Source organism: Cololabis saira, chromosome 6 (assembly GCF_033807715.1).
Source record: "Cololabis saira isolate AMF1-May2022 chromosome 6, fColSai1.1, whole genome shotgun sequence".
In the NCBI taxonomy this organism is placed as follows: domain Eukaryota; kingdom Metazoa; phylum Chordata; class Actinopteri; order Beloniformes; family Belonidae; genus Cololabis; species Cololabis saira.
The window spans coordinates 38,082,766-38,105,387 of NC_084592.1; the positions used below are offsets into that span (position 1 = coordinate 38,082,766).

The following is a 22,622-nucleotide window of genomic DNA, read 5'->3' on the forward strand; positions in this document are numbered from 1 at the left end:
CTTTTTCTTTTTTTTAAGCTCCTCCAAATATTGAGTTTGGTCCAGAGTACTTTGAGGGTTTGACAGTCAAGGCCGGAGACAGTTTCAGGGTAAAAGCGACCATCACCGGTCGCCCAGTTCCCAAGATTGTCTGGTTCAGAGATGGTGTGGAAATAACCAAAAAGATGATGGATATTGTCAACATTCCTGGATCCAGCAGCCTGTCTGTCAGGGATGCTGACCGTACACACCGTGGACTCTACACCGTAGAAGCTACCAACGGATCTGGAATCAAGAAAGAGGACATCCTTGTCCAAGTTCAAGGTAACAGTTTAGACATTTTTCTCTTAATTCGAGTTTTTTTTGTTTTTAAGTGGGGTTTGTGAAGTACCTATGAGTGGTAATGTCTTCACTGAAGTATTCAGCAGTCACAGCACTATCATTTTGAAGAAATTGAGAGAAAGTCTGATTGGGACCTAGGCTAACATCTACTCATGAGGAGAACCATTTGGAAGACATTTTGTATCATCTGAAACCAACCAATTGTTTGCAGTTCAAGCAATCCACACATAGTGAATTTTGTCTGACTCTGAGTCAGTAACTCTGACTGTGTCCACTTTACACAGTTTATTTTGCTTTTATACAGACCATGTTACATAAACTCCAGACAATGTTGCATCACATATGTTCTGCAGTAAACAAAATGTAATGACAAAGTGAATGACTGACAAAGTGGGGTAAAGTTCAGGTCAGTGCTTGAGCCACTATGAAATGTATGAGGTTTTGTGTCTTTTTGTCACCATTGTGAGTGGACGATATATTATTTAAGGATCAGAACTTTTTCTTCATTCTCCAAAGTGAAATTGCTTATAAAACTGGATTTATTTTTGTCCATTTGTTGCAACATCTATCTTACACACTATTGTGACGCAGACACACCTGGGGAGCCAGTAGGACCCATCACCTTCAGCAGCATCTCAGAAGGCAAGTGCACTTTGTCTTGGAATCCACCGGAGAACGACGGCTGCTCTGAGATTTCACACTACCGCATTGAGAAACGGGAGACCGCTAAGATCTCGTGGGCCTTGGTGACCGACGAATGTGAGGAGTGTTCTTTTAACGCAACCAAGCTCATCAAGACCAATGAGTACCAGTTCAGGGTATCTGCTGTTAATAAGTTTGGTACTGGCAGACCTTTGGAATCCAGCCCCATCATTGCCCAGATGCAATATAGTAAGTGAAAAGATCAGAGGTTCATTCATTTTTTATGAATATTTACAACTTAAATTGTACATTATCTATAGGTTATTACTTATCGAAATTATCTTCCCCTACCTAGGTAGCCCTGATGCTCCAGGAACTCCTGATTCCACTGAGGTGACAGGAGAGAGCATCACATTATCTTGGACTCCTCCAACATCTGATGGAGGAAACCCCATTCAGTACTACATCGTGGAGAAACGAGAAAAGAAAACTGTTCGATTCTACAAAGTGATAACCAAAAATCCAATTGTCGAATGTGCTCACAAGGTGCTCCACCTAACAGAAGACATGGAGTATGAGTTCCGTGTCATGGCTGTCAATGATGCTGGAGTTGGTGCCCCTAGTAACATCTCTCTACCTATTAAGGCTGCTGAGCCAAAAGATATTCCTTGTGCTCCATCTGTTGTCTGTGTATCAGACTCCACTAACACTTCCATTAGCTTGGAATGGACCAAGCCTGTTGACGATGGAGGCATGGAGATAATTGGCTACATTATTGAAATGCTGAAGGGTAAAGAGGAGGAATGGAAGAGAGTAAACGAGGAGCTTGTGGCAGAAACAAATTATGTGATAAAGGGTCTACAGACAGGAGCTGAGTACAACTTCCGTGTCGCAGCTGTCAATCATGTGGGTAGAGGTGAAGACAAGGAGATTCCAGAACCTGCTCAGGCCGTTGAGAGGCTGACACCTCCACAGGTGGACATCGATGCCACTTTCAAGCAGACACACATTGTCAAGGCTGGAGGCTCTGTATGCTTGGGCATCCACTTTAGAGGAAGGCCCGTTCCCACTGCCACCTGGGTGAAAGAGGAAGGAGAGTTGGGTGTAATGTCAGAGACCACAACTACTGATGGCTACAGCTCTCTAAGCATTGAAAACTGCTCAAGACATGATACGGGCAAATACACTGTTAACCTGGAGAATTCCAGCGGTAGCAAGCCGCTTACCTTTACAGTGAAGGTTTTGGACACTCCTGGACCTCCACAGGATGTCGCTTTCAAGGAGGTCTCTAGAGGTTCAGTCACACTTGTCTGGAAGCCTCCTCTAAATGATGGAGGAGCCCGTATTCATCACTATTTGGTTGAAAGGCGAGAAGCTAGCCGCCGCACCTGGCAGGAGTCTGGTGGAAAGTGCACAAAGCATATCCTTAAGATTCAGGACCTGCTGGAGGGAGTGCCATACTTCTTCAGAGTTTCAGCTGAGAACCAGCATGGTGTGGGTGAAGCATTTGAGTTTACTGAGCCAGTCACTGCCACTGCAGAGCCAGCCCCTCCAAAGAGACTGGACGTCCTGGACACCACAGACACTTCTGTGTCCCTGGGTTGGCTGAAACCAGAGCATGATGGCGGTAGTCGCATTCAGTGTTACGTTATCGAGGTCAGGCCAAAAGGCACAGACAAATGGGTAGTCGTTGGCACCACCAAGAATCTCACCTTTGTCATGGAAAAGCTCAACAAGGGTGATGAATATGATTTCCGTGTGAAAGCCAAGAATGACGCTGGGTCAAGCTTGCCCAAGGAAACTCTGGCTCCGGTTCTGGTCAAAGAGCCTCATATTGAACCTGCTGCTGACCTCAGTGAGATTGCCAACCAGCTTATCACATGCAGATCTGGAAGCGCCTTCACAATCGATGTTCCCATCAGTGGTAGACCTGCTCCTAAGGTCTCCTGGAAGCTGGAAGAGATGAGACTTAAGAACACAGACAGAGTCTCTATCAAAGTAACTAAGGACAGAGCCAGTATCTTAGTCAAGGACGCCATGAGAGGAGATGGTGGTAAATACTACCTAACTCTGGAGAACGTGACAGGAACCAAGACATTTACTATTGAAGTTAATGTCACAGGAAGACCCAGTCCTCCAACAGGACCCATTGAAATCTCCTCCATCACCTCTGAGTCCTGTGTTGTTAGCTGGGAACCGCCTGAAGATGACGGTGGCACTGACATCACCAACTACATTGTGGAGAAACGCGAGTCTGGTTCCACAGCCTGGCAGCTGATCAACTCCAGCGTAAAACGCACATCTCTCCACGTCAGTCACCTGACCAAATACATGCAGTATACATTCAGAGTATCTGCTGAGAACAGATTTGGTGTGAGCAAGTCCACAGAGTCTGAGACTATTGTAGCAGAGCATCCTTACAGTAAGTCCCGCTACTTTAATCTCAAAGTACCAGTTCTTTGTCTTTTAATTTCTTGCATGATAGTAATATGAAAAAAGTTGTATGAGACATTCCAAGCCTTATATAGTATCAGTGAAAATCACATTTTAAATACAAAATCTTTTTTCATTACAGCACCTCCAGGCCCCCCAACAAGACCCTCAACCTCTAATGTGACATCTAACGGTTTGACCATAAAATGGGAGGAGCCCTACCATGATGGTGGAAGCAAGGTGACAGGCTATTGGATTGAAAAGAAGGAGAGGAACAATATCCTGTGGGTGAGGGAGAACAAGATCCCATGCTTTGAGTGTTACTACAGGGTGGAAGCTCTGGTCGAGGGCCTGGAATACCAGTTCAGGATTTATGCCATGAACAGTGCTGGACTTAGCAAAGCCAGTGAAGCCTCAAAGGGAGCCATTGCTCAGAACCCAGTTGGTAAGTTGTGGATAGTTTACTATCATAGTTTGCAATGTTAGAATTCAGTTTAACAGTTATGTCAGACAAAGATTTTTGATCTGGTGTTTAGATCCTCCAAGCAAGCCCGAAGTCACAAATGTTACAAGAACCACCGTTTCCTTGAAATGGGGATCGCCACTGAATGACGGTGGCAGTCCCATTGTGGGCTACATCATCGAGCGTAAGCCGTACACGTTGACTGGCGAGGGCCGCTGGCTTAAGTGCAACTACACCAACGTGACAGACAACTTCTTCACTGTCACTGCCCTGGGAGAAGGAGAACCCTACGAGTTCAGAGTCATTGCCAAGAATGCCAACCAGGTTTTCAGCAGGCCCTCTGAGTCTACCGGGTCTGTGCAGTGCAAGACAGACTTTGGTAAGAGTAATGTGCACGCCTTAATAACTTCCCCATTCAGCACACTTTAAGTCATGACAGGGGGTGAAATTGTTTCCTGCCACAAAAAATTGAACAACACAATAAATGTATTTACTGACCAAAACCTAACACAGTGTGAATGCAATACACTTTTATCGCAGTCTGATCGCAGTCTTCTTTGTATCATTTAAACAGAGCCTCCAAAGGCCCAGTTGGACAGCAAACTCCTCTCTGAGACGGTGATGGTCAGAGCTGGTTCAGACCTGGTTCTGGATGCTGCAGTGGGAGGTAGACCTGACCCTAAGGCTTTCTGGTCCAAGGGCAAAAGGGAACTTGAGATGTGTGAAAAGTACCACCTGCAATACACCCCCACCAAGGCTATGGCCATCATAAAATTCTGTGACAGAGATGACACTGGTAAATACATTCTGTCAGTGAGAAATGTGAGTGGAACCAAGACTGCTGAAGTCAACGTGAAAGTGCTAGGTAAATGGGCTTTTGTCTTTATCCACCAAATTTATTGCAATTACGAATGCTATTGGAAGTATTCATTCATTTAGGCAAAGTGACTGAGCTTCAGGACATCTTTTTCTTTTCCAGACACACCTGGAGTGTGTGAAGGCAGCATTGAGATCAGCAAAATAACAGAGGAGTCATGCACACTGAGCTGGAAGCCTCCTCTTGAGGATGGTGGTGATGACATTGCTCACTTCATTGTTGAGAGGCGCGACACCAACAGACTCAACTGGGTACACATGCATGCCATGTGCAAAGAGCTGACCTGCAACATCACTGGGTTGTTCAAGGACACAGAGTACCTGTTTAGAGTCCGTGGAGTCAACAAGTATGGAGCTGGAGTTTACCTCCAGTCAGATCCAATGGTGGCCAGGAACACATTTAGTAAGTACAAAAAGCGAGATTACTTTTAATCAAACCCTTTAATCAAACCCTTCAAACTAGCATTCAAAAATATAAAATTACAAACTGTTTTACTGTCATTTTCTCCAACCAAGTAGCTTGAAAGCTCATGATTACTCTTCCTGTTTCGCATTTACTTCAGCTGTTCCCAGTCCTCCTGGAGCTCCAGAGATCCTGGTATCAGGAAAGGACTTTGCCACCATTGAGTGGCTGAAGCCAGAGAGTGACGGCGGTAGCCCACTAACCCATTACTTGGTGGAAAGGCGAGAGAGAAAGAGCGCCCGCTGGGTGAAAGTGAACAGGGATGGCGCTCACCTGGACACTCTTTTGAAGGTGTCCGGGTTGACTGAAGGCAACATCTACCAGTTCAGAGTTACAGCTATCAACAAGGCTGGAGAGAGCGAGCCCAGCGAAGTGTCTCTGTATGTCGTCTGCAGAGTCCCAACGTGTAAGTTTCTTAGCAGGATGCCTGGAATCAAATACCATTTTGTTTTTAATATCTCAAAGCGACTTATCTTTACATCGTCTTCTCTCAGGCACCCCTGCTCCTCCTTCTATTCCCCGTATCACTGACACACACGCTGACAGCATTAGCCTAGCCTGGTCTCGACCCGTGGAAGATGGTGGAGCTGATGTGATCGGATACATCCTGGAGATGCAGGAGAGTGGAACAGAGGAATGGAAGAAGGCCCATGAGAAGACCCTGCGGTCTACGGAGTATGTGGCAACTGGACTTAGTGCAAGCAAGAAGTACTGCTTCAGAGTGGCAGGTATCAACGTCAACGGCACTGGAGATTTCAGTGAACCATGTGCAGAGACTGCGCCAGTGGAGAGAATTGGTAAGTGTAATTAAATGTGTTTGGCAATTCTTCATTTACAAATCCCATTTACACTTCAAATCAAATGAATATTTCTCATTTGTAACTTTTTTGCTAATCTTTTCTGATGCACAACCCATAACCTAATCGTAACCTGTATCCCAACAGAAACTCCTGATTTCGAGCTTCACGATGACCTCAAGAAGACAATCTGCCTGCGTGCTGGTGGCTCCCTCCGACTTTTCGTCACCGTCACTGGTCGTCCTGCCCCTGCCATCACTTGGAGCAAGCCCGATGTCGACCTCCACAATAGAGGCTTCATCGAGGTCACCAAAACTTCCACCACCCTCATCATTGACAAGGTCCACCGCTATGATGCTGGCAAGTACACGCTGGTGGGGGAGAACTCTGCTGGAAAGCAGGAAGTCAACATTCTCGTCAAGGTCTACGGTGAGTTTAACATAACTGTTGATGGAGATTTACAAAAGTTACTTCCACAAGAGCACTTATATTTATTTAATGTGATTAAGCTTTACTCACAATATTTACTCTATATTTTTACTCTTAGACACTCCTGGGCCAACTGGGCCACTCAAGATCAAAGAGCTCACTAAGGAGGCTGCCACAATCTCCTGGGAAGCTCCAACTGTCGATGGTGGTGCTCCTGTCAACAACTACATCATTGAGAGGCGTGAGGCCTCCATGAGGGCCTACAAGACAGTCACATCTAAGTGCAGCAAAACATCCTACAAGATTGATGGCCTGATGGAGGGAATGTTGTATTACTTCCGTGTCCTCCCTGAGAATATATATGGTATTGGTGAGCCCCGCGAGACTCCAGATGTCATCCTGGTCTGTGAAGTGCCTCTTCCACCAAGCAAGCTGGAGATGATCGATGTCACCAAAACCACAGTCACCCTGGGCTGGGAGAAGCCTGAGCACGATGGTGGCAGCAGACTGACGGGTTACATGATTGAAGCTTGCTTGTTTGGTACTGACAAGTGGATGAAGGTGGCTACGCTGAAACTCACAGAATTTGAGCACACTATCGACAAGCTGAATGAGAAAGAGCAGTACTTGTTCAGAATTAAAGCCATCAACAGCAGAGGAGCCAGTGAACCCAAAGAGCTTGTTGCTCCTGTCACTGTACAAGAACAAAGAGGTAACAGATAAAAAGCTTCTGAGCTAACTGCACACATTTAATATGTATAGTACTTAAAAATACACTTGTCATGGAAAAAAGAAAGGAAATCGTGGGTTTGCTTTTTGTGGCACCTGTAATCTCTCCTCACTGAATATCATCTGTCCTGTCCCATTAATATATCATCACAGCTCAGTTCCCAATTTTTCTCAAACATTGATAAAATATTGATTTTAACTTCTTTATGTGATATCATGTTTTTTTTTCTTTCTTTTTTTGCGTTCCAGTGATGCCTGTGGTGGACTTCTCTAATATTCCTCAGAAGGTTGTTAATGTCTTGGCTGGTAAGCCCCTGGAACTGGACATGCCTATCATTGGTAGACCGCCTCCTGTTTGTTCCTGGTACTTTGGTGGAAACAAATTAAAGATCACAGACCGTGTCAAGATTAAGAGCACGGGCAAATTCTCCAAACTGACTGTTAATCACACGACCATTGACGACACCGGCGATTACACCCTGGAGGTGAAGAACGTTGTTGGCATCATCAGTGAGGACATCAAAGTCATCGTTCTCTGTAAGAAATCTCAATTGTCATTATGTCAGTTTATTTCAACCAATTATTTCATTAAATCTTACCTTTTAATTACTAATTCTGACCATAACCAGATCCTGCAGATTTGGACACGAACATGCAGGATTATCGCATCCTAGATGACAGAAAATGGATACAAAAAAATCTTTAACAGTCACTTTTCTTTCTCCTCTTTAACCAGCTAAACCTGATGAACCACAAGGACCCATCAAGTTTGATGAGGTAGATGCAACCACTGTCACCTGTAGCTGGGAACCTCCACTCAGAGATGGTGGCGCTCCCATTAGTGGTTATGCCGTGGAGCAGCGTGACGCTCACAGACCTGGCTGGGTGCCTGTCTGTGACTCTGTCAGCCGACCAATGTTCAAGTTTGACAACCTGATTGAGGGAGATGAGTATGTCTTCCGTGCAGCTGCCATGAATCGCTATGGCACTGGAGAGTTCCTGCAGTCTGAGATTGTCACCTGCAAGAGCTTGAAAAGTAAGACACATAGTTTCAATCCCTGAGGTAATATTAGTACTTGAGTGGAATAGTAAGACATTATGCTTCCCCTCCACAGATGTACCTGGGCCTCCTGGCCGTCCAATCATCTTCGATGTGTCTCGTGATGGCATGACTGTGGCTTGGGAACAACCAGAAGAAGATGGTGGTCTTGAGGTTTCTGGATACATCATCGAGCGCAAAGAAGTCAGGGCTGACAGATGGGTGCGCGCCAACAAGAATCCTGTCACCATGACCAGGTACAGGTCAACCGACCTGATTGAGGGCCTGGAGTATGAACACAGAATTACTGCCATCAATGCCAGAGGATTAAGCAAGCCAAGCCAACCATCCAAACCAGCCGTGGCCACAGATCCCATTGGTAAGAGAAAGTGCTGACATAAAGATTAAAAGACATCTAGAGAGATATATTGTGCAACATATCAGAATCAGAATCAGAAAAGGGTTTATTGCCAAGTTTGTTGAACACACACAAGGAATTTGTTGTGGTGATTGGTGCAATACAATACAAATATAAAACCAAATATATAAGATATAAAATGTATAAACAGAAATGTACAATATGAGGTTTTTAAAGTGCCGGATATGAGACTGTACAAAAGTGATTTAGGATGACTTAGGAAAGATAAAATGTATAAACAGAAATTTACAATATGAGGTTTTTAAGGTGCCGGATATGAGTCTGTACAAAAGTGACTTAGGATGTGCGTTAATGTGATGCATAAGGTGAGGATTGGAATCTTTATTGGGGTCATATCTGTAATCTCTGACATAAAACTCTTTCCTGTGCAGATCCTCCCGGTTGTCCTCAGAACCCAAGGATCACAGATACCACCAAGTCCTCTGTTTCATTGGCTTGGAGTCCACCTGATGATGAGGGAGATGCTAGGGTAGATGGTTACCTAATTGAGATGCAGAAGGTGGGCACCATGGCCTGGAACAAGTGCAACACCACACCATCTCTGATTTGCGAATACACACTGACCAACATGCCGCAAGGAGAGGAGTTCAAGTTCCGTGTGATGGCCTGCAATGCCGGTGGCTCTGGAGAGCCAGCTGAAGTACCTGGAACAGTAATTGTAAAGGAGATGCTTGGTAAGCAATCGTATCTACACATGCACAGAAATAAGTATGTGATCTGATTAAAATCAATATAGAATGAAAATAACTTTTGTAACATTATCATTTTTAAGAATCTCCTCACTATGATCTGGATCTGAAGTACAAAGATGTGTATGTGGTCCGCCAAGGAGGAGTCATTAGACTCGCTGTACCAGTCAAAGGTAAACCTCAGCCAACCTGCAAGTGGTCAAAGGATGGTGGCGCTGTCTCCACCATGGCCATGATTGCTTCAACTGAAGATTCCAGTGAACTGGTTATCAAGGGAGCAGAGCGGAGTGAATCTGGTCTGTATAGTCTCCTTCTGGAAAATAAAGTAGGCAAGAAGACCGCGCAAATCAAGGTGAAAGTAATAGGCCGTCCAAATGCTCCTGAAGGACCATTAGCCTTTGAGGAGATCCAAGCCAATTCTGTCAAGTTGTCCTGGAAGGCACCTGCTGAAGATGGAGGCTCAGAGATCCTTGGTTATATTGTGGAAAGGCGGGAAGCAGCCAGAAATGCCTGGTACACTGTGGACTCTAGAGTGACTGAAACGCAGCTCGCTGTTAAGGGTCTGAAGGAGGGAACAGAGTACCACTTCAAGGTCACAGCTGAAAACTCCTTTGGCGTCAGTGCATCTCTGAAGTCCGAGCAGCCACTAGTACCCAAGACTCATCTCTGTAAGTAAAACAGTTTTTAGACCGATGGTCTTTGGAAATTATGAAATCATTCAGTTAGTAATATATATATTTTCCAACTAGGTCCCCCTGAGCCTTCCAGCACTCCACCAGAAATTATGGATGTCACCAAGAGCTCAGTGGCACTTGCATGGTCCAGACCAAAGGATGATGGTGGTTCAGCCATCACTGGCTATTTTATTGAGTACAGCATTGTGTCTTCTGAGACATGGTCCCGCCATGAGACCAAGATAACCTCAACCATGTTCACTCTGAGTGGACTCACCGCAGATGCAGACTATCAGTTCCGCATTGTTGCCGTAAATGACGTCGGCCAGAGTGAGGCTGGTCCTGCATCTGAACCCGTCACATGCAAAGATCCATTTGGTGAGTATTCTTATAACTTCTAAGTTCCAATGTTGTTGCAATAATGATATCTGAACAAGTTATTTTTACCATACCATCAACCCTATGCAATATTTCACTGGAAACCAAGAAGAAATGGTTATCTATCCCTCAAATTAGCAGAAGCCGTGATCATTGTCTCTCCTTCAATTTTACTGACAATCACTCTAGAATAATTCAAGGGATATATAGATATACTATTTTAATTTCACTTGTCTTTTGTTTTCGTCCTCTAGACAAGCCCAGCCAACCAGGCGAGATTGACACAGTGAATGTAAGTAACAACTTCATCACCATCCGCTGGCAACCCCCAGAGTGTGATGGTGGAAAGGAGGTCCTGGGCTACTGGGTGGAGTGCAGAAAATCCGTTGAGAGCTCATGGAAGAAGTGTAACAAGCAGAGACTGAAGGAAAAGGAGTTCACCATTAGGTTACTCTCCGAAGCGACAGAATACGAGTTCAGAGTGTTTGCTGAGAATGAAACGGGAATGAGCCGACCTCGTAGGACTGCCACATGCATCAAGACCAAACTGAGTGGTGAGTTCAATCAAATCAATTACTGTGTGAAAACGATCAAAAGATATCCACTCAACTTGGCTGCCTGGAGTGACTTTACATTTAGAATTTACCAAAAATATAATGTGTTTATATTTAATAACTGCCTTGTACCTTACAGCTGAAAGTAAACCAAGCCTGAGGAAGGAAATGGATGAAGTAACTGCCAAGCTTGGTCAGCCCGCTGTCATGAAGTGCCAGATTATCGGCAGACCTGTTCCTGAAATCAAGTGGTATCATGCAGGCAGGGAGATCATCGAGTCCCGCAAGTACGAGATGAGCTCTGACGGCCGTAACAACTCTCTTTCTATTATGACCGACCAGCAAGAGGATGAGGGACAATACACCTGCAAAGCCATTAATGATGCAGGGGAATGTGAGACCACAGGCCTTTTGGGGCTGGAGGCTGCTGCATCCTTCCACCCTGATTACACGCTCCAGGAAACTTACTACGCTGGACTTGGAACAACTTTGCGCATTCATGCTGTTTACATTGGCCGTCCTGAGCCAAAGATCATGTGGCTGCATGGGGCAAAGACACTTGAGAACACGGAAGACATCAGCATTGAGACCACCGAGCACTACACACACCTGGTCATTAAGAACGTCCAGCGTAGAGTCCATGGAGGCAAATACAGGATCAGACTGCACAACCACTTTGGCAGAGCTGACACAGCATTCAATGTTGAGATCTATGGTATGTTATGTGAATGAATTGATTTTAAATGATCAGTGTTAATCCGATTTGTAAATCTAACATGTAATACCTTTATTCTCAGACAAACCTGATATACCTCAAGGTCCCATTGTCTTGGATGCCCTCCTTAAGAACTCCGTCATCATCAGCTGGAAGGCTCCCAAGGATGATGGAGGCTCTATGATCACCAACTATATTGTGGAGAAGCGTGAGGACAAGGAGGGCACCGAGTGGGAACTGGTGTCTTCGTCCATTAACGGAATATCTTGCCGTATCCCCAACCTCATCGACAGTGCTGGATACTTCTTCCGCGTCTATGCCCAGAATCGCTACGGCAACAGTGAGCCACTGGAGCTCACTTCCCCCATTCTGATCAAGAGTCAACTGGGTAAGTGTAATGCAGTACTGAGAAATATTTAATAATAAGTTCTCAAGTTAAAACACATTTTGCAACTTATGCATAGAATACATACCTGAGTACATTGTGCATAAATGTTAAAAATGTTTAAAATTGTATATATTATCTCCACAGAGAAACCATCACCACCTCTGTCACCAGTTGCTTCTGGAATCACAAAGGACTCCTGCGTGCTTTCTTGGAAACCTCCGCAAAGTGACGGAGGATCCAAGATCAAGAGCTATATCCTCGAGGAGAAGCACAAGAAGGATAAGAAGGAATGGACCGAATGGTCTTCGGTGACCACAGATGAGATCAAACAGACAGTGTTCTCTGTCAAGCACCTGACTGAGGGTGTTCCATACATCTTCCGTGTGAAGTGCGAAAACCTTGGAGGACAAAGTGACTACAGCGAGGAGACGGCTCCTATCATTCCAGCCACCGCTGTGGTGGTTCGTGCTCCTGCCTTCAAGGAGGAGCTAAGGAATATGAGTGTCAAGTACAAGAGCAATGCTACCCTCGTCTGCAAGATCACAGGGCAGCCCAAACCTGTGATTAAATGGTTCAGACGAGGAAAGGAGGTCCATTCTGATGGAAAGAAGATCAAGATCCAAGAGTTTAAGGGAGGATACCACCAGCTGGTTATCACTGAGGCTGAGGATGAAGACTCCACTATTTACCAGATCAGAGCCACCAACCAGGGAGGCTCTATCTGTGCTACAGTCTCTCTTGATGTTGAAAGTGAGGGTCTTCTCAATAATAAATTATTGTTTAAACCAGATTTAAACACAATAAAATAATATTTAAATACAGATCAAACATAACCACTAACTGAAATATGTTTTCTCAATTCTAGTTCCTGCCAAGATCCACCTGTCAAAGAACCTCAAGGACAAGGAACCTATCCCTGCCCTGCGTGGAGAGGTGGTCAATATCAAGATTCCATTCAGTGGTAAACCAGATCCTGTCATCACATGGCAGAAGGGACAGGATCTTATTGACAGCAATGGCCACTACCAGGTCATCGTCACAAGATCTTTCACTTCATTGGTGTTCCCCAATGGAGTGGACAAGAAGGATGCTGGCTTCTACATTGTCTGTGCCAAAAACAGATTTGGTATTGATCAGCAAACCGTTGAGCTGGATGTGGCAGATGTCCCTGATCCACCACGTGGTGTGAAAGCCAGTGACATTTCCAGAGACTCAGTCTCACTGAACTGGGTGGCGCCGGCAAATGATGGTGGCAGCAGGGTGGTGAGCTACATCATTGAAAAGTGCCCCACCACTGCTGAGAATTGGGTGCGTGTTGCCCAGTCCCGTGATACCCGCTACACTGTCACTGATCTGTTTGGAGGAACAAGCTATCAGTTCAGAATCATCGCTGAGAACAAGTTTGGACAGAGTGCTCCATCTGAGAGTAGTGGACCTGTCATGACCAAGGAGGACAAATCCAGAGTTCTTCTTTATGACAGGGAGGTTGATGATACCGGAAGAGTCCCCAAAGGCAAGGCCCAGCACTCCGATTCCAAGAATCTGCACAAGAAATATGCCATTGCAGAGGAGCTGGGCAGAGGTCAGTTTGGCATTATCCACCGCTGTGTTGACATCAGCACCGAGAAGACTTACATGGCTAAATTCGTCAAAGTGAGAGGTGCAGATCAGGCAGTAATCAAGAAGGAAATTGCAACTCTGAATCTTGCCAAACACACAAACTTCCTGCTCCTACACGAGTCTTTCGACAGTCCTGAAGAGCTGGTTATGATCTATGATTTCATCTCCGGTGCTGACATCTTTGAGCGTCTCAGCACAGCAGACTTTGAGTTTAACGAGCGTGAGATTGTTAACTACATCAGACAGGTCTGCTCAGCTCTGGAGTTCCTGCATGCTGAGAGCTATGGACACTTTGATATCAGACCTGAGAATATTGTCTACACAACCAAAAGCAGCTCAAATGTGAAGATTATTGAACTGGGACAGTCAAGACACCTGACTCCTGGAGAACAAATCAAAGTTCAGTACACCACTGCAGAGTATGCTGCCCCTGAGATCCACCAGTGTGACATGGTCAGCTCAGTCACTGACATGTGGTCAGTCGGTGTCCTTGCATATGTTCTCATCAGTGGACTTAATCCATTCACAGCTGAAACCAACCAACAGATGATTGATAACATCTCCAATGCAGCCTACGGCTACGATGACGAGTCCTTCAAGCAAGTCAGTGCAGAAGCTCTAGACTTCACAGACCGCCTGATGACAAAGGAACGTAAGCACCGTATGACTGCAGCTGAGGCTCTGGTGCATCCTTGGCTTACAAAACCAGCAGAGGAGATCAGTGCCAGAGCAATCCCAACTGGCAGGCACAAGAGATACTACCAGACAATGGTAAAGAAAGAATGGAACACGGTTGTCTCCGCTGCCCGTGTGGCCAGTGGCGGTTCCATCAGGTCTCAACGTGGCGCCTTTGTTTCCAAGGTGAAGATCGCTCCGTTTGAACATGGTCCGCTTGCAGGTCAGATTAACCACGCAGTGGTGCATGAGGGAGATAACGTGAAGTTCGCCTGCAACATCGAAAACTATGACAGCACCACTGAAGTGACATGGTACTGTGGCGTCAGGCAACTTGAAGCTGGCGACAAATATGAAATCGAATATGAGGATGGTCTGGCTGTAATTACCATCAACAAGGTTACAAGAGCAGATGACGGCACGTACAGATGCAAAATTGTGAATGAGTATGGCGAGGACAGTGGCTATGCAGAGCTGTTTATCAGTGGTGTTAGATCTTACTGTGACTTCTTCACCACCCGTGTGGTAAAGAGGACAAAGCGCAGAATTGACACTGCCAGAATGCTCCAGAAGCCACCAGAGTTCACTCTTCCTCTGGTCAACCGTACTGCCTACATTGGTGAAGACATACGCTTTGGTGTCACCATCACTGTTCACCCTGAACCTCGTGTCATCTGGCACAAATCCGGACAAAAACTCATCCCTGGACAAGATGACAAGAAATACACATTCATCACTGACAAGGGTCTGTATCAGCTGATTATCCACAACCTGGAGGCGGAAGATGATGCAGAGTACAGTGTTGTTGCCCGTAACAGGTACGGTGATGACAGCTGCAAGGCTCGCCTCACTGTTGTTCCTCGACCTAAACCAGCAGACCTCACCTTGAGACCCATGTTTAAACGCTTGCTTGCTAATGTAGAGTGCAGGGAGAGTCAAAACGTTCGCTTTGAGATTAGAGTCTCTGGCCGGCCAACACTGAAGTGGGAGAAGGATGGCACACCTTTAGCTTTTGGACCATCCATTGAGGTTGTCCATGAGGGCCTGGATTACTACATCCTCCATGTGAGAGATACTCTCCCTGAAGATTCTGGTGTTTACAGAGTCACAGCTACCAACTCTGCTGGTTCGGCCAGTTGCCAGGCCACCCTCAAAGTGGAGCGCAGCACTCATGTAAAGAAAGACTATGAGACCAGTGAAAAGGAGAAGGAAAAAGTAGCTGGAAAGGAGAAAATGGACAAAAAGGTTAGGCTCCACCAGATTTTGTCTGGCACTGATGTTTTAGCTCTACCACCAATAGCAGTGCAGGCTGTGAGGGAGGCGGCAACCATGTTCAAACCGGCTGTTACGACGAAGAAGGGTGAGAAGACTGAGGCTGAGAAAAAGAAAGAACAAGAGGAGAGGAAGAGGCGGGCAGATGAGAAGAGGCTGCGCATGCCTTATGATGTCCCCACACCCCGTGTTGTTAACCCAGCTGTTCTTGAGGAGGATGTGGAAATAAAACATTTCAAGCCATTCTCTGACATGAAATGGTACAAGAAGCTGCGGGATCAGTACGAGTTCCCCGAGCCAATGGATAAAATCAGCCAAAAACGTATGAAGCGCATTCGCCTCTCCAGGTGGGAGCAGTTCTATGAGGTGCCCATCAGGATCAAGGAACAGTATAAGCCCAAGTGGCGTATTTCATCCCTGACACAAGATGACTTGGAGACTGTGAGGCCTGCAAGACGTGCTCGTACTCCTTCTCCTGAGATTGAGGCATACCGCAGGATCAGAAGGAGGTCTTTGGGTGATCTCTCAGATGAGGAACTCCTGCTGCCTGTGGATGAGTATCTGTCAATGAAGCGAACAGAGGAGGAGAGGCTTCGTCTGGAGGAGGAACTGGAGCTTGGCTACTCTGCTTCTCCACCTAGCCTCAGCCCTGTTCGCTTTGAGCTTTCTGCCCTGCGCCCTTCATCTCCAAGAAAAGCCTACAGTGACGATGAAGAGGGAGAAGAGTTTATAGCCTACGACTCCTACAGAATTCCATCTAAATATGAGGCTGGTCCAAGCTTTGTTGACCTCCGCCAGCGTCACGACAAAGTCACATACAGACCTCCGAGGCAGAAGCAGAGGGTGTATGAAGAGAGAGAAGACCAGGAGCTGCTGCGCCCACCTACAACTACTCAGAGAATCTCTTCTTACAAGAGTCAACTCAAACGCATGGAATTTGAGGAGAAGACACGAATCTCGAAAAAGGAAACCACTGTTGCAGTTTCTACATTCTCTGAGGCCACTGAATCTGAGCATCTGACAACTTTCACCGCAGAATATATCCCTAAACCAATCAAGAAGCTCCATGTACCTGAACCTGAGACCACAAAATCTCCAGCAAAGGCTGTGAAGACAGAAGTTACTCTTCCTAAAGTTGACTTCATGTCCAGGTATGAGGAGAGAAAGCAAGCTCTCAGATCAGAGAGGAAATCTGTGCAGAAGGTTGAGGTGGTTACACAGCCTCCCTTCAGCCTTGACCATGCTCCACGAATTACTGTGAGAATGCGATCTCATCGCGTACCCTGCGGGTGCAACACAAAGTTCAGTCTGAATATCCAATCTAAACCTGAGCCAGAGATCAAGTGGTTCCATAATGGAAAAGAGATTCATCAGAGCACCAAGTACCACATGAAAAACATCAGTGGAGTTGTGACTCTCCAGGTCACAAACTGTGTGACTGAAGATTCTGGCACCTACCGTGTGGTCTGCAAGAATGCCAAAGGAGAGACCTCAGACTATGCCACATTGGATGTGGCAGGGGAAGAATACGCCATTCTCTCATCACTCCGAAGAGATGAAGAGGCTCCATCTGCCTTTCTGCCAGAGATGACCCAAACAGAGGTGTATCACGTTTCATCTTCTAAAACAACTGTGAAGGAAGTTGTTGAAACTGTGACGGAGGTTGTTGCAGAAACTGTTGAGAAACCAAGTGCTCCTGCCAAGATTCTGACCAGGCCACGGTCTTTGACCGTGGAAGAGGGAGAAATTGCCAGATTTGAGTGTGATGTGGATGGTGAACCAGCACCCTCTATGGCTTGGCTGCACGAAGGAGCAGATGTCGCTCCCTCTGCCCGTCACCACATTGTCTCCACTCAGTACAACTCTTCCTTCGAGATCTCTGCAGTTGAGATGTCAGATGAAGGCAGCTACACCCTGCTGGTCGAAAATGCTGGAGGAAAAGAAGAAGCTCATTTCTCTCTGACAATTCGCAAGTCTGAGTCAAAGGAGGAGGTAGTTGCCACTGCTAGAATCACTTCTCCAGAGGCTAAATCCCCCGAACCAATCAAATCTCCACAGAGAGTAAAGTCTCCAGTCTCACCAAAATCCCCAACACCAAAGTCCCCAACACCGAAGTCTCCAACACCTAAGTCCCCACCACCAACATCTCCAACACCAAAGTCCCCAACACCAAAGTCCCCAACACCAACATCTCCAACACCAAAGTCCCCCACATTTAAGTCCCCACCACCAACATTCTCAACACCAAAGTCCCCAACACCAAAGAGCCCACCACCAACATCTCCAACACCAAAATTCCCAACACCAAAATCACCAACTCCATTCGAGAGGGGAAAAATGATTTCTCCAATCAAGTCACCAAAAAGAGTTATGTCACCAACTCTTGAAAAGAAGAATAAAGAAGTCTCAGAGGAAGTCCTGAAAACAGAAATGGTCCATGAGGAAGTGTTGTCTTCTGTGAAGGAGGTGAAATCCGTACAAAGCCAGATGACCATTACAGAGGGGCAGTCTCTGACTCTGAGGGCCAACATCCCTGGGGCTTCCAATATCAGATGGATCCTAAATGGAGTAGATCTGACCAACTCGGAAGAGTACAGATATGGAGTGTCTGGAAATGACCAGACCCTGACCATCAAGACCATCAGCCAGCATGAGCAGGGGATCATCACGTGCGAAGCTCAAACAGTGAAAGGAGTGGTTCGGTGTCAGTTTAACACTGAAGTCACAACCAAACGTTCAGATGCACCCTACTTCCTGGTGCAACCCAGGTCTCAAAATGTGAACGAGGGACAAAGTGTTAAATTCACTGTTGAAATTGCAGGGGATTCTTCCCCTGAAGTGGAGTGGTTGAAAGACAACATGCTTGTGAGTAGTCTTTTCCATAACTCGATTTGTTCTGCTGCAAGAAAGAAAGCTGCAGTAGTTTGTATTAAAAACAATAACAAAAATTACTCAACTTAACTTTATGTCTCTTTGCAGATTTCTGTCACATCTAACATTAGACTGAGTCGGTCTAAGAACGTTTATAGTCTGGAGATATGTGAAGCCACAGTTGCAGACAGTGGGAAATACACGATAAAAGCCAAGAATGAGTTTGGACAGTGCTCTGCAACATCATCCCTCAACGTCCTCAGTAAGTTACCTTTACATGTTGGCGGAATGCAGTTAAATGCACCAAGTCACAGTGCATTTAATTCGCTTGCATGATCACAAACCTTGTCATGAGTCACGATTTGCTCCAAACATGCACCAGAGTCAAGGGCTAGAGTCAAATTCAACAGGAAGATATTTAATGATGGTACTCGGTGTATGTATGCAGTGTGGAGTATTGGTACTCATTGTAATTTGAGCCATGTGCTTATCATTTGCCATCTCGCAGCTCTTGTTGAGGAACCCACAAAAATGACAATTATGGAACACAGAGCTTCTACTGATGCTGCTGTGAGCATGCAAAAAGGTTTCTCGGCCTCATCTGTTCACATGGAGGCCTCCTCCATGCAGGCCGGCAGCTACACCAGCAGCTCCCGCTCTGCCATGGGAGAATATTCAGTTGAAAGCATGTCTGCAAGTAGCATGTCTGCCATGATGGCTGGGTCAATGGTTTCCATGAGCTCCAGCAGCCAAATGATGGAAATGTCTGCCCACTCGCATGTTGAAGGCTCTTCCTCTTCCTTGATGAGGGCCCTCACCACAGGGGTTAAAAGAGGTGAGATCTTTCAAGCAGCATGAACGTGCACTTAAACTCAAAATATTTGGACTTCGACTCTGAATGACCTGAACTTTTTTGTTATGAAAGTTGGAATGTAAACAAAAAAGCATTGTGATTTTTATTTTTATTCCTTTCTGCAACTAACGGTTGACATTTGAGTTATTTCAACTGATGCTTACAGACATGTTTATGTCGATAAACAGACAATCCAGATGCAAATGCTCCCATAGCCTGGAGAGGAACCCTAAACGTTGATGTTTAACTCAGCAGATAATTACCTGCATTCATTTGTAACCAGCTAAACAAGCACATTTATATTAGTCAAGATGACAAACTTAAATTATGCCTCAGGTTTCCTTAGCGACGCTATAATTAAAGATTTAAATAAAGCTGAACTGAATTGATAAACACAGCTGGAGCTAAGTTAGTAACTTAGGTTCATTTTTGTTCTTTTGTAACATTGAATTTGAACTTAGATTTACAAACTGAGCCTATTTTCTTCATCAATTTTAAAAATTAGTGTAATGCCACAGATTGACAATTATTTTATCTACCTAGCCCTTCAGGTTTAATTCTTAAACTCAGATTAAAGTCGAACTTCAAAATTTTAATAAAAAATTATTTAATTTTTCCCAGAAGGGAAATTAGTTTAAATAATAAATATAAAATTAAGGCTGCAAGCAGCGATGAATGGGCCCTCGCGCGTGCAATTTTCACCAATAAAAGTAAAAGTAAACCAATCAGATGAAGGGGGGGCGCGCTTTTTGGCGTCTATCGTCGCCACGGTAACGCTTTTGACTGAGAAAAGTAATGCGCGCCGTCGCAGGATGGAGACGCACATTTTGATGTATAACACACCTGGGTGCACATTACGGTTCGGGCGAAGAAACGGCTGAAGAAATGGCATAAATTGCGGCAAAATTACATGATTAATTCAAAATGGCCGACTTCCTGTTCGGTTTCGGCCATGGCGCCAAGAGACTTTTCTTTAAGTTGCGACATGATACAGGTGTGTTCCGATTTTCGTGCATCTACGTCAAACCGTATTGTGGGGCTTGAGGCACGAAGTTTTCTAGGGGGGCGCTGTTGAGCCATTAGGCCACGCCCATTAATGCAAACCATTAAATATCAAATGTTTCGCCATGCCTGGCTTGCATGCAAAATTTGGTGACTTTTGGGGCACGTTTAGCGGGGCAAAAAGGCCCTCATTTTGTCGGAAGAAAAAGAAAAATGAGAAGAAAAAAAAAATTCCTACAGATTCAATAGGGCCTTCGCACTGTCAGTGCTAGGGCCCTAATAAAATATAAAAATCCAAAATAAAGAGGCAGACTAAATTTCGGAGTCTAAACAGTGACAGATTAACGCTAAATCTGCATGAACTCGATTTGTTTAGTGGCTAAACTTCATTTTGAACTTTAGTTTAACAAATATATTTTCTTCTTAAAGTCCAAAATCGATTAATGTGTTGCAACAAGTCTATGTTTGCTAGCCAGATTAATTTTTTCTCAAATTGGAACCAGCATTCACGAATATAAATTACTGCATCGTCTCAAAGGATTTGAACGCTGTCGTGGCCTCCAAACAGCTTTCATCATGTCTGTAATCATCTGCATAAAAAATCTCTCAACTCTTGAATCGACATCACATGAAGGAAGTGCCAGAACGACAGAGAAGCAAAGGTCATTTAGGACGACTTAGAAGCAAATACAAAGTTTTCGTCCCTGACCCCGTTTCTCTGCATTAACAGGCGTTCCACCGAAGATCGAAGCTCTCCCAGAGTACGTCAGCACGGACCCAGGGAAGACCCTGACTGTCGCAGGAATGTTCTCAGGAGACCCTGTCCCCTCTGTCCAGTGGGTCCGCTCAGGACAGAGCCTCCCCAACGGGGACAGGCGGTACCACGTGGAGAACTCAGCCGACCTCTCCACCCTGGTGATCTCTGCGGTGAAGGAGGACGATGCCGGATCGTACACCCTCCAACTGTCCAATGAGTTTGGCTCTGACTCTGCAACTGTCAACGTTCACGTTCGGTCCATGTAAAAAAGAAAAAAAAAAAAGTTAATTTATATCCCCTGTTTCCCTCATACTTTTTACTTAGTGAATTAGCAACAAGAATCTTACTTGATAAAGATCTGGATTTCTGTTCTTGTAAATATGAATAATTTTTGTACCAAACTTGACATTAATTTATGCCAAACTAGACTAAAGTCTAAAGTTGTAAAATGTGCCATATTGGATAACTATGACTTAGGATTTTTGAACCTCTTTTCTGTGACATGTACATAATGTATATAGCCGAATTTACCGGTTATGAGAAATGTATGCATTGTTATTTATGACAATATAATGAAGTGAAACAAAGTGAAACTTAAATGTAGTTTGACAGGAGAAAGTTTCGTCCAGGAACGAATACCCTGTTAAACTAAGAAACTAAACTCTGTGCCTCAACGATAAGTTGAAGTCTTAAGATTGCCCTCAACAGGTAGAGAGGCTCCCTGTTGATGTTATGAACCAGAAACAGAAAGACAAAAGTTATTGTTTTGGACACGCATCCTTGCGTGTAATATTACAGTTTCCTATGAGTTGTATCATGGGCGTAAGACCCTGAGTGCTGTTTGCATAACCCTCATGTAAGCAGCATGAACCGGCCTTGTGCTCAGACTGACTGCGTCACACCACCATGATTTGATGACCTGCTCAGAGTGCGAGCGGCCTGCACTCTCAGCGTTAAGATCATTTTAATAAGGGGCGCTGCTTCTGGCACGGGATTGCTGGACTGGCTGCTGGAAGTGAAACATCTCCTGGCCATGAAGAGGCAGTCGATGCCAGCACTGCTGTGCAGAAGCAGCGCCGCCTCTCGGAGGATAGTTAGCTATCGTGTTTGTGTTTGAGTGTGTCTGTAGCTTTTAGTCATTTCACCTTGTCAGTAGTCAAGGTTTTCTTCAGTCACATCAGTGAATCCATCTCTTGTGAGAAGAAAAAGCAGTTATGTTTTGCCCTGCACTTTGGTTTATTAATGTAGAACTGTATTTCATCCTCCTTGAGTGTTACTGATTTAATAAAGCATGATTTCAGCACTAAACTGTTGTTCTGTTTCCATTTCCGCTGTGTCTTGAGTCTTTTTCTCACATTAATGTGGGTATCACTGGAGCTATTAGTCTGGATCTCTGTCATTAAAATAAGAAGACAACGATTCTTCCCAAGGGGGGAAATAATAATTACCGTATTTTCACCACCATATGGCGCACTGGTTGGAAAGGCGCACCCTCAGTTTTGTGTGTCATTTTTGGTTTTAAAACACACATACGGCGCACCGA

At 45.1% G+C, this 22,622-nt stretch overlaps 1 protein-coding gene across 1 annotated transcript in view; it reads left to right on the forward strand.

Moving 5' to 3' along the window:
• Positions 1–22,387, forward strand: part of ttn.1 (titin, tandem duplicate 1) — a 217,208-nt gene extending 194,821 nt beyond the window's left edge. The window contains exons 207-231 of the mRNA XM_061722950.1: positions 19–303; positions 913–1,212; positions 1,319–3,385; positions 3,539–3,841; positions 3,933–4,238; positions 4,434–4,724; positions 4,839–5,138; positions 5,299–5,604; positions 5,693–5,995; positions 6,143–6,424; positions 6,543–7,136; positions 7,403–7,690; positions 7,890–8,189; positions 8,269–8,571; positions 9,003–9,305; positions 9,404–9,988; positions 10,070–10,372; positions 10,627–10,926; positions 11,066–11,641; positions 11,724–12,029; positions 12,174–12,779; positions 12,895–18,461; positions 18,576–18,729; positions 18,976–19,302; positions 21,053–22,387. Coding sequence (XP_061578934.1) covers positions 19–303; positions 913–1,212; positions 1,319–3,385; positions 3,539–3,841; positions 3,933–4,238; positions 4,434–4,724; positions 4,839–5,138; positions 5,299–5,604; positions 5,693–5,995; positions 6,143–6,424; positions 6,543–7,136; positions 7,403–7,690; positions 7,890–8,189; positions 8,269–8,571; positions 9,003–9,305; positions 9,404–9,988; positions 10,070–10,372; positions 10,627–10,926; positions 11,066–11,641; positions 11,724–12,029; positions 12,174–12,779; positions 12,895–18,461; positions 18,576–18,729; positions 18,976–19,302; positions 21,053–21,345 — 15,548 coding nt within the window. The 3' untranslated portion in view covers positions 21,346–22,387. The remainder of the gene's footprint in view (positions 1–18; positions 304–912; positions 1,213–1,318; positions 3,386–3,538; positions 3,842–3,932; positions 4,239–4,433; positions 4,725–4,838; positions 5,139–5,298; positions 5,605–5,692; positions 5,996–6,142; positions 6,425–6,542; positions 7,137–7,402; positions 7,691–7,889; positions 8,190–8,268; positions 8,572–9,002; positions 9,306–9,403; positions 9,989–10,069; positions 10,373–10,626; positions 10,927–11,065; positions 11,642–11,723; positions 12,030–12,173; positions 12,780–12,894; positions 18,462–18,575; positions 18,730–18,975; positions 19,303–21,052) is intronic.
• The last annotated feature ends 235 nt before the right edge of the window (positions 22,388–22,622 follow it).